This window comes from Gymnoscopelus braueri, assembly GCF_963280865.1.
Source record: "Gymnoscopelus braueri genome assembly, chromosome: 1".
NCBI lineage: Eukaryota > Metazoa > Chordata > Actinopteri > Myctophiformes > Myctophidae > Gymnoscopelus > Gymnoscopelus braueri.
Window position 1 is genome coordinate 43014771 of NC_137603.1, and position 12426 is coordinate 43027196.

The 12426-nt window shown below is 41.0% G+C and overlaps 1 protein-coding gene across 5 annotated transcripts; it reads left to right on the forward strand.

Annotated features, from left to right (window-relative positions):
* The first annotated feature begins 4828 nt into the window (after positions 1–4828).
* On the forward strand, positions 4829–11058 carry cmtr2 (cap methyltransferase 2). 5 transcript variants are annotated; one of them, XM_080439156.1, is made up of 3 exons: positions 4829–4934; positions 6465–7723; positions 8441–11058. In XM_080439156.1, the coding sequence occupies exons 2-3, from the start codon at positions 6473–6475 to the stop codon at positions 9497–9499; spliced, it is 2310 nt and encodes a 769-aa protein (XP_080295282.1). In that variant the 5' UTR covers positions 4829–4934; positions 6465–6472; the 3' UTR covers positions 9500–11058. The 5 variants fall into 5 exon arrangements, with proteins under 5 accessions (XP_080295282.1, XP_080295281.1, XP_080295283.1 ...); XM_080439155.1 differs by having other exon boundaries at positions 4906–4934; positions 6456–7723; XM_080439157.1 differs by lacking the exon at positions 4829–4934 and adding an exon at positions 4966–4990.
* Positions 11059–12426: the final 1368 nt, after the last annotated feature.

The following is a 12426-nucleotide window of genomic DNA, read 5'->3' on the forward strand; positions in this document are numbered from 1 at the left end:
AACCAATACTATGAATGATAAGCCTGTAAATCTGTTGGCTTGATATTGCTGCACCGAGCGACAGCTGCGGCATGCTGGGTACCACTGTTTTATCATTTACTGACATCAGCCTTGAAGGAGTTATGGCACAATTGTGTGTGCATGCATGTGAGTGTGTGGTAATGTAAGAATGAGTTATGACATGGATCTCGAAAATGAGGGATATTTCTATGCATAGAGAGACCTACACAAGCAGCATATCAGCCATGCTGACATCACAGAAATAGAAGCCTACATACTTGCACTTGTCTTTATCTCTCTCACACACCCAACATACACGCACATGCAAGCAGGGACGTACACACACACGCACATTCTTGATTCTTATGAAGCCATGTTCAATTTAGATAAGCAGTGATATGCTCCTCACTGACCATTTATATATAAACAATGGCAACCACAACTTGATTGTTGTACATGTGGTGCGAATGAATTTAGATTTGGCAGAAGATTTGTGACTATTTGTTTTACCGTTTACAAACATTGCAAAGGCATCCTCACTCATATACAATGCACAAATGGGATATCCACCAAAAGGTGTAAAAAAGAAAAAAGCCTATAGTAAACAAATTTACCTAGACCACCATGGCACATGTGTTAATTATGTCTGTGTGCTATTGTGGTTTACACAATATTTTACCCATGGTGTGCAATGCCTATTTTCTTTATACATGCTTATACTAATTTTGTAGATTACTTTTTTCATGCTGCTATAAGTACAGACTGATGAATTTCAGTTCATGGAACTCTTTGATACCCAAGATATTCTTTAACCAAAAAGCAGTTGATGAAATTCTAGACAAGAAAATGGAAGAAGCCAGGAATGGGAAGAGATGAGTTTGAAAATGATGTAAATTAAGAATATAAATTGTATGGAAATAGAATTTCAATGAATACATGTCATATCCAGTGGGAATAAAGACTGGAGGAGAATGTTGTCCGCGTTTTATTGAATCCTGTTAAGGTGGTGAAGCAGTGAAGAAGTCATGTTGCACAAAGGTGAATAGTTGAAATTTACTGTGCTTTGAATTCTCAATGGAAATGTACACTGAATATGTATAGGACAAGGTTGGTTAATGTTTTACACAACAGCATCTTGGACAGATATTTTTCAGGGGATATGAAACTCACTTCCCATTGAACTCTTAGAGACTCTTCCCCCCCATATGAACTACTGCTATATTGTTTATATATGATGTTATAATATCTTAACAAATTAGGTTTTGAGGATGATTTCACAGTCAAATTTCAACAGACAAAATCCATCCGCACCTTTATTTTATTGTACATCAAAACATGAATTTTCTATCAAATTTAGAGATTCACAGTTATGGAAATCACTGATGCTGAAGTCATTATCTTACTTTCCAGCAATTAAGACGCAATTAAAATAACTTTTCATCTGGAAACATATGGTTAGATATTTGTTATTTTGTATTATTTGTCTAATAAGGAGAGGATTTTGAATAAGCTAGGCTTCCTTCCTTTTCCTGCTCAATTTCTGTCTTTTCTGTTGAATGTACAAATAAACCCTGGGGCAGGAAGATTTAGGGATGGTTTCAGGAGATTGAAAGTTTGTTTAAGTCCCACAATGATTTATAATTGAAGCTCAATGATTAAAAACACAGATGAGTCAGGAAAGTAATTGCTCTACTGATGTCATAATAATCATGTCCCTATGGCACTGTAGATAAATGCCCTCTATGGTGGCCCAGCGTGCAAGACAACATGAACTTCCCTCTAGTGTGCCCTTCCAATGTAGAAAACATGAAGTGCCCTCTAGCATGCCCTTCCAATGTAGAAAACATGAAGTGCCCTCTATAGTGCCCTTGCAGTGTAGAAAACATGGGTATACTGTATATCTCCACTGGCAGGGCACCCTAGAGCAGTGTTTCTCAACTGGGGGTATTTTGCCCTATATATGCTAGATAATGTGTTGGCCTCTACATGCTCCTACATGCGAAACAATGTGCCTTCATGGGATGCCTCAGTAGTGGTAAATGCCCTCCTGGTTTCCCTGTTGTTGATTTTTAAATAATATGTATTTATTAAGTAATATGTACCCTTTTTAAAACATTTTTAAATCTAACATGTACCCTTTTTAAAATATTTTTGTGGCAGGATTGTTATTCCTATTTGGAGCCAATAAACTAATCTTGAGAGTGTTTAGAATCGTTAGCATTTTAGAATTAGAAAATTGTCTGGATGTGTGTATTGGTTTCGAAAGAGAGTGAACATTAGGTATAGGGAACTGAAGGTTTGTAACTGTTTCACCATAAATGCATTAAAACGTTTAACGTGCTGATGCCCCACTGAATGCAGCTGGTGCTGTTTTTTTTACATCCCTGCCCCTCAAACAGCCTGAGTCCACCACTGAGTGATGAGATGATGGGTCATTAGTTGTCACAGAGTTCTTTCAGTGTGAAGGGAATTATGACTTAAATTCAGCTAAGTGTCCACAAAGGATTAAGGAGGACCATGTTGCAATAAAAGCTGAGTTGGGATTGTCATAGATTATAGCACCTATTGATCCAAAGGTGCACTTAAATTATTTGCTACTAGAACATTTCTAGAGACAACTTTTCACCTGTTACTGTGACAGCAATGCTTCCACTCTTAGGTTCATTATACATTGGCATTTTTGCAGGAAACAAAAATTGGTAAAAAGGCTGATGATAATTTCAGATGTTTGAATGCACATGCAAACTCAAGACTTGACCAAGAACTGTATTGCAATCTGGGGGAACTGCAAGCTAAGCAAACCCAGCATAAATACTCATAAATGACTAAAGAGGAGGTTTATGTAAGGAGACAAGAGAAAGATTAGGGGACAAAACACTGAATTTCAATATAGAATGCTACTTTTCCCCCCTGGAAAACAATGCATGGAATATCAAATTGGGAATTTCAATTTGTTGAGAGATAATCACAAATACTGTATATCACACAATAGTGTTTGAATTATGAAGTGATTTTGCTGAAAATAACTAGTTTATACCATAAACGACTGTTGGAGTATACAACAGGTTGAATAAAATCTTCATCATGGTAGGTATAACCTCGGATCACAGGCTTATTTTTTCCATTAAGAGTGGAGCGAGATTGGAACGCTGACCACGCAAGACTATCATCAGGGTTATGAATGAAGGCTATGTTAGCTTCAGGCACATTCAAGAATATACTCAACGTTAATTTGATTGTTATGAAAGGGCATGTGTAAATGCTGCTGTCCAGTAGTGTGTAAATCTCTACAGTATGAGGGCCTGGGGGATTTTTTTAAAACTGCCTCTAAAACCCATTTTGAACATTAGTGAAGGATCATGATATTCAGCACATTATGATATCATAATAATAGGTTCACAAAAGAAAAATCTCATCAGTAATATCAAACAGGACAGATCTCCTGGAGGCTAAAAGTACGGTATGATCGTATTGCACTGGGTTCAAATCCAACCAAGAAACTATCATCCCCACTTGCTTTTACTTTCTTGTCTCTCTCTTCACTATTAGAAATGCCTTAAGAATATAGTGAAATATAGTGAAATTAACTTTCATTATATTTGAAATGTGAAAAGAAGTGAGCAGCAAATATTCTACTTAGATGGCAATATTGGGGGGATGTAATGCACAATCCACAAAAGTTTATAATTATAAAAGATTGTGGTTTAAAATATTTACTTAATTCATTTTTTTTTTTACATGAGATGAAATACCAGCACGCATGCGCGCACACACAGAGGGGCTACACACATTCAAGCTGACCGAGGCCTGTCCTTCACCTGAGCTAACTGCCACTGTGACAATTACCAGCCCCAATTCAGCCACGGGGTCAAGATCTCCTGTCACCATTTTAATAATGGTTCTGCACCCTGATGATGGAGGTTATTCATCTCCGTAATGACGTTCACAGCCCGATGATAATACTGCCACTGCAAGAAAAACAAGGTCATACAGATTCACGTGTCTTACATGCACACATGCTTCATGGCTTCTATAGGGCTGTGTCTGGTTGGCATGCTTGTGGGGAGGGGTGCAGTTTTGGTCTCCTCATGGGCAATGGGAGGTGATGTTCTTGGGAGGGGGTGTTTTAAGCTCTACAACCCTGTAACTTGAAATACATCGTTTTATTGTTGTTTTACATTCAAGTTTGGAATTTTACACTTTATTTACATAGGAGATAGGAGAATGGAGAGAGACAGGAAAGCCACGGCAGAGAGAGGGCACATGTAACAGGGGGGCGGGCGGTCCTCTGACATCATGCTCATGTGACATGTCACCATGACACAGCCATAACCATAAAAGGAGTTCCCAATGCCGCTATGCCCAAATATGGAGTGTGTTGTCTAACCATGTGTAGCCATGGCATCAGGCGCAAACAAATCAGTCAGCTCCATATATGGGCACAAAATGCAATAGGGGCATGCATGCCCATATATGGGCATATACTGATGACATCAGGGATTTCCATATGGGCATAAAAGGGACAGATACAGATATCTTCATATACTCACTGTATACACTACTAACCTCGCGTCACCAGGCTTTCCACAATACATCTCTCTGTGTGTGTGTGTGTGTGTGTGTGTGTGTGTGTGTGTGTGTGTGTGTGTGTGTGTGTGTCACTTTTTCCTTCATTCGTCTATGGATGGAGCAGTCTGTTTTGTGGCTTTTTTCTTTTGTGGCTTTGGGCAATTTATCAGATGTAGATCATGTAGGCTACATTAGGCTATTTTAAAAGCACACAATAAACACTAAGCAGTAAGCACTACTAACCATAGAGTTATAATCGGCTACTAACCCAAACAAAGAGGGGGTTCCTTTAAAAATCACACCACGAGCATGCGCACGCGCAGACCGGGTGTCGCTCACATGACAGCATGGTTCCTCGTCTCTCGGTAAGTTCTAGTTCCTCCACATCACAGAACTGTTGCTAAAAGTTGTTTAAAGTTAGGTGTGTATATATGTGTTTGTATGGTGAAAGGAGCTACCGCTAAAATAATCAATACATGAAACCGCTGTACGTTCAGAACGTTATGAATGTAATTGTAATGGACACGCATTGAACGAGATGTCATCATAGTATGATATACTGGAAATACAATAGGGATCTCATCCGTATGACCATTAGGCTACCTAGCAGTAGCATCAGAGTAGCATGCTTAGCTAAATAGGCTAAAGATGAGGGACTGGGTGTTCTTTAATTTTGTGTAAAACCACAAATATTAGTACTAGTACTTTTCTGTACAGAATAAGTCCCAGATGACAATTTAAGGACTTAAGACCAATGAAATGAAAAAAGACCATTAATGCATCAAAAGTAATCAACAAGCTATAGGCTACAATAAAAACTGGTCAAACATTGGGAAAATTTTTGAAAATATCTGATCTACAAGCTCACAACGGCATTGTGAGCTTGTAGATCAGCTATTGTCTATGTTGTGCATTGTGCATTACATCCCCCAATATTGTCATCTAAGTACATAATTTCCTGTTCTCTTCTTTTCACTTTTAAAATATAATTAAACATAATTTCAAACATTGGCCAAATTGTCAAATAATATGAGAAAGAGGCAACATTTTTTGAAAATGGCTGATCTACAAACTCACAACGGCGTTGTGAGCTTGTAGATCGGCTATTTTCACAATATTTATCTGTGGAACCGAGTCAAACTAAACGTAATGCCTACAATTCCAAGTGCTTGTCAGGGTGGGGTCCCCAGTTCAAATGTGATTATTTTTGGGGGTCGCAGCCTGGTTGAGAACCACTGCTTTAAACGTCCAGATAGATGTGATTGGCTATAACATTGCAGAATATTGTTTTGTCATGGATTTGGTTATATTATGTAGTTTTGAATAATTGCAAGAGGCCTTGGTGCAAGAAATTGTAACCTCCCTATATGTAGACCATATTTGTCAAGCTTACAACGTGTCATGATGCGTTGTGAGCTTGTAGCTATTTTTGGCAAATGTTCCCCCCAGAATAGGGATGCTTGGGTTAAGATGGTTAATACCACTCAACTGGCTTGGACATTTTTATTGGTAGTCTTTAGAGCTTGCCCCAAGGCACCTCACAACAATGAGCTTCAATGGAAATCCACCACCACTCATGCATGTAGGGGAAATGCAATGTATGGGGCCAGGCCTTGCGAGAGTCTGTAAGTATTAGTGTAAATTTGCCCCTCCACCATAATATATCACATCCCACATAAGCAGGCCTGACAGTTGATGTTAACTGTAAAGCATAGTACAGTACAGTGGGTCTCATCAGCTGGTTTCACACTTGGACCCACAATGTTGGCCATGCAGTCAGGACCCAATATATTACAGAACACAACTCTAATAAAGTTGTTCTGTCTGTCTGTCTTACACTCATGTTTTATTATTCATTCTGTTTGTCCTCTTCCTGTTGTTTGTAGGTTCTCCAGTGGGGAAGATGAGTAGAAGCCATGGGACAAGAAGGAAAGGAGGCAGGCAGCAGCAGTCTAGTGATAGACTGGCCTGTGACCCTGAAATTGTGTCTGAGGTCGGAGAACTTTTCACTAAGGTTAAAACCTATGCCAAACCGTCGACTGGGGAATGGTCTATCCCCGATCCAAATGATTGTCTCAGATGTCTGCCACAGGAAAGCTCTTGCCTGCAGGCCCTAAAAGAATCACTTAATGCTGTGAAGAACCAGCTTAGTGACAAGAATCTCGAGATCTGGCACCAGCATACCAACTCCACCAATCGTGCAGGAAAGGTCATCGCCGCTGTACGTTCTGCTGCCAATGCTGAGATTTGCACTCAGGCCTGGTGTAAGTTCTATGAGATCCTGGGCGCCTTTGACCTCCTTCCGGAGGAGGCGCTACGGAATGGAGAGCTGAACACGGTGCATCTGTGCGAAGCTCCCGGGGCCTTCATCACTGCTCTAAACCACTACATCAAAACTAGTGAGCGCACACGTTACTGTGACTGGAGTTGGGCCGCCAATACTCTTAACCCTTACCACGAGGGCAATGGCGGCGACACGACCATTGCGGATGATCGGCTCATCGCCAACACGCTGCCGTGGTGGTTCTTTGGCTCAGATAACACTGGTGACATCATGAACCAAAAGCATTTGCTTGAGCTACAGACATTTGTCAGTAATATGCACAGTGTGGATGTTGTGACGGCAGATGGGAGTTTTGACTGTCAGGAGACTCCTGATGAGCAGGAGGCTCTAGTGGCCTCTCTGCTCTACTGTGAGGCTACAGCGGCACTACTGCTTCTAAGCCCTGGTGGCTCCTTTGTACTTAAGATGTTCACCCTGTATGAGCATTCCTCCACTTGCTTAATCTACCTGTTGAACTGTTGTTTCCGCACTGTCAACATCTTCAAGCCTGCCACAAGCAAGGCTGGGAACTCTGAAGTCTATGTTGTGTGCTTGCACTATGATGGCAAAGAAGCTGTGAGGCCATTGCTCTCCAAGCTGATTCGGAACTACGGACCGTGTCTGGCTAACCGCGAAGCGCTCTTCCCAAATGCCCTCCTCCCACCATCGTTTCTGGAGCAACATGAGCAGGTGTGCTCCTATTTCCACAGGCTGCAAGTGGAGACAATTAACGAGAACATGCGGCTGTTTGAAGCTATGAGTGTGCAGCAGAGGCAGCGGCTTGACATCATCAGGGATTACACTGCACAGGAATATCTGCAGCGCCTTCAGGTAGGGATCCAAGTGATTCATTACTCAATCTTCATTTCTTATACAGTGATTGAACATCCAAACCTTACACAGCATAATTCTTTCATTGTTCCTCCACTCAGTGCTTAGACTGGTGCACACATAGATAAAGAGGGAGGGAGAGCGACAGAGAGAAGGAGACCCGCAAGCCCCCTTCTGATTAACACCAACATACGTTTTAACTGTGACAACATAACATCCTTTGCATCTATGATGCGTGCATGCGAGATTGCGAGCACACGCATACTTAATTTGTGGCTCGTTTTGAATACTTTCTAATTCTTGTGCCATCCAGGTTTCCCCACTTGAATATCTGACATAATGTATTCAATTACCACTTTCCTGGAGGAAAGTGCTGTAGACTGTAAACTGTGTATACCGTATATATCCAACAGATGCCACATCATAGTCCTACTGTATGTTCGGCTTTTTACAATTTGCCCTACAGAGACAAAGAAATGGACAGAGAAAGTGAGAGACAGAGGGGGGAGGGAAGTGATTTGTTACTGCGACAGAAAGTGCAAGTGTTATTTTTGGGGCATGCCTCCTGATGGAGATTTGCCCTCTACTGAGCACACCTTCCTAATTCATATTCTATATAATTTTAGCGAGACAATGAATGCACTATTTATGATCTGTATCAGATATTATAACTCTGTTAATTGATGTGAGTGATCAGGTCTCCTTCTCCATTTTTAGGTGAGTTGCCTTCCACGAGCCCGTTGGCTGTCTCGTAACACTGTAAATCCAGCCTGCTGCAGTGTCACAGGAGGGCGACCACTGGACCAGAGGAAGCGACTTGGCACCTTCAATGAGCGGAGGGAATTGCTTACCCTGAGCTGGAGGGAACGCATTGAGAGGGGTTGCCTTGCTTCCTGGATACAGGGACACTGCACTGAGGACATTTGGAAAGGCTGTGTACTGGAAGGACCACTGGCAAATTGCCACGTGCACTCCTGGTACATTATCATGGGGGCTGGCCTAACCACGGTCAGGAACTCTCCGTTCTGCGAAGGAGGTCTGTTGAGCCACCTAAACGAAGCGCTGTTGCAGACGGCTCAAAGTTCTGAAGTCTTATCGACTCTTATGCCTCCCTGTGACTCTTGCCAAGTAGTTTGTGCCACTTCTATCATGGCAGAGGTGGCAGGACTCTGTGATTTATCAGCATCCAGCCCTGATGATAAGAATGTTAAGAGACAGTGTCTGATCTTTGGAAGTGGGTCCGTGTGGGGGGCATGTGGGGATCAAATGGGAGATTTAGTTATAAAGGTTTCTGCAGAGCCCTCCTTTCCTGTGACTAGCCGAATCACACTGCATGATGGCGATCCACAATACCAGAAAGAGCTGCTGGGTTGTGTTCTGTATTCCATGCAGAACCTTCACCCTGGGGATGCCCTCCTCCTGCCTGTGTTCTCCGCCTTCACCCGTGTCACTGCAGCAATTGTCCTCTGTCTGCATCTGTCTTTCCGCACAGTCACATTCAGCTGTCCGCCCCCGGTGGGAGTGGTTGGGACAGTGCTAGTGTGTGTGGGCTTCTGTCCTGACGTTGCTGTCCAACTCCTCCCCTGGCTCACTGACCTCCATGACTGCATGGGTCGATTGGCAAGAGAGAAGGACGCAGACAATAAATCGTCTGAGTGTCAGAGGCAGGTCCTGCAGTTTGTTCCCATGGAGGAACTCCTGAGACTTACAGAGTTCCTGTGCACCATGAACTCGGCAATTGTCCGATATAAGCTGCATTTGCTGATGCAAACATAGAGCAGTAGGTCAAATTGTGCCTTGGGGATTCATTTTATGCCTTGTGTAGTGCTTGTGAGAGATTGTTGAATTCTGACAGGCGAAATATTCATCTGTCGGCTTAATTTGTTTCAAAGTCATGTTGAAAATGACTACATAATTCTTTATACAGTATATCTCATGATGGTGTTTGATAGTGGTTATTTAAGATTAACACTGTATTCCAAAGAGACTTTACTGTGTTTGCAATGCTTCCTTCAGTATCTAACTTAGAATTTGTTTACCGTATGCGATCATGCATTGATTATGGTTCCTAATGGGTTCTTCTGGGAGTTGCTGTAACGATGTATGTGGAGCAATGAAACAACAGTCTGTGGGTGGATGAGAACAAACAAGCAAACTTTCACTCTTTTCTTTTTTTACTTTATTTTATTCAATAGGATAGCAGACAGAGACAAGAAAAGCAGGAGAGAGGCTACAGGAAGCACTATAGCCTTAAAGGGCCCTATCTTGCCACCTTACCCATTATGCCTGAACCTTTTTAGGAATGTTAAACTTTTTTTTAAATAGTGAGAATAGCCCATCTACATTGACACATTGTAAGCTTGTAGATCGGGTATTTCAACAATTTTAAGAGGTTTTTCAAAAATGGTAAAAAAATCGCTAAAAGGTTTAGGCATGAGGGGTAAGGCAAGATAGGGCCCTCACTCTGTGAGCCATCGGGCGGGGTGCATCATATATCATATGTAATCATTTTATAAACTTAAATGATACTTGTAGTGGATACCATACCTGATGCGTGTTTACCTTTTGAAGACCATGTTCTCGTAAGCCAAAGTTACAGAATGGTTTAGCAGGTTTTTGGAACAGGTGCAATAGATCAGGACCCTTTTTTTTAAGGCTCCACAGGCCACAAACATTTACCACAGAATAACTTTTATTCATCTCAAGATGTAGGAGACGGGCTTTTCTCAATATTAGCTACCTTATAGACATTGTGTAGGATATAGTAGTCTACTCTAACTGATATTCATGCCGTTTTTGGGCTCTGGGAGATGAAACTCAAAGATAAATCTGGAGTACACTAATGTTTCGATACTACTGCATCTTCGTCGGAGTGAAGACGCATTGGTGTTGAAATGTTTGTCCTGGCCGGGCCTTACATAGTATTTATGTGCTGCAGGCTTTACTTTGGATTTCACCACTAGAGTCCCTACACTAAGGACTTGGACGTGTGATTCTGTGATCAGATTTCCCTGTGTGGATCGGCTAAAGTCTAGGGATCTCCTTGGTGATGGATAATCCTCTTACTTCCCTTTTGTCCACTATTGAGCATCTTTCCTTAGGAAATGAAAGTTGGGCCTGTGTTTAATTTGTCAACTGCTACTGCATGCTAGATAGTAGTCACTCGCTGTGGATGGAAATGTGCGTGAGCGTTTATACAATATCAATCTGGGAGCTCAAAATATTGACATCCCATAAAGCAAATATGCTTTGATGTATTATATTTTTTCACTTTATCTTTTTATATTTGTAATACTATAAGTTTGAAGTTTTCATTAAAATAAGTAAAACATTTGTCTTTGAACTGGCATAAAGCTTTACCCTAAGTCAGACATCCAGAACAAGATGTTATCGTAATAGTAAAGGGGCTGGAAGAATATGGGATCTTCAGATAGGTCAGTCACTGTTATGAAAGACAGACCTCCATACCTGTTAGCCATTACTCCCCTTTTTATGGTCATTACTTTTATTTAATCTCAATCAGAAACGCATCCCATATGATCCCCATATTAATTCAGGCGTCATTGGAAGTTATCTAATGCGTCTGTAACAGAACAACTACAATGTTCTCAAGAAGAATGTCTGCAGATAAAGCCGACACTTTCGCTTTGATTAATCTGAATTCTAACCATCTGTGAATAAGAAGATCAAGATGGAATTGGATTTACTGTGGCCCAGTCAGTGGGATAAATATGTGAACATATTTCATTGTGGCAACCAATACTCTAATGAAGACTAGAGATCAGATGCCAAGGCTGCTCACTGCTCTAGGTTCACTGATCACATTAAGGCAGCGCAGCACTGTGTGGCTGTGTAATGGAATTCAGGAGATAAGTGGATGACGAGTGATCTGAAGAGAGATGTGCAACATCATGTGTTCTTTATACAGTATGGCCTCAAACAAAGCTCATCAAAACAACATTCACCAGAGATTTCACACAGCTCAGGGTTATAGTCAGTAGGGAATGTATTATTTTGTAACAGTGGGGATGGTACAACCCTACTGGTGCAATACACTAACATGTACACCTCCCAAAGGACATTGTTGTAAGACGTTTTAAACACACCTGACATTGCAAATTCTACAATTCCATTTTATCTAGTTACCTTAACATCTTTCCCTATTATATGTTTATAATGATGTGTTTAAGGTAATTAGTACATGCTGTAAACCTTTACATTTTATGCTGTGATCCCCCCGCATCCCCAATCAAATTCCCTACTGGTTATAGCATACTGCCACTTTGGTTCCCACATTCTCTTGGAGATTAAAAATATACTATATAGTGTAATAAATAAATGACAGTCAGATAAAAATATAGAACTGATTTATTTATTACAAGCACATGAGTCCACAGAGAAGCACATGATTGGAACATAATTATATACATAACAACCGATCATTAAACAATCACTGTTTCTCTTTTTCCATATCAGACTGTTGCAATTATTTGACAAATAAGCATTTTAACCACATGAACCCTATAGCATCCCTATTCTGAGGACAAAACATTCAGTGAAAAAAGCAGACCTATAAACTCAGAACACATTGCAGCATTGTGAGCTCGTAGGTACAGTAGGCTATTTTTGGTGAATATATTTGGTGTAGAGGGAAAAAAGGCAATGTAGAGAATGAGGGTGAGATTTAAAAGCAATCTGTGCAC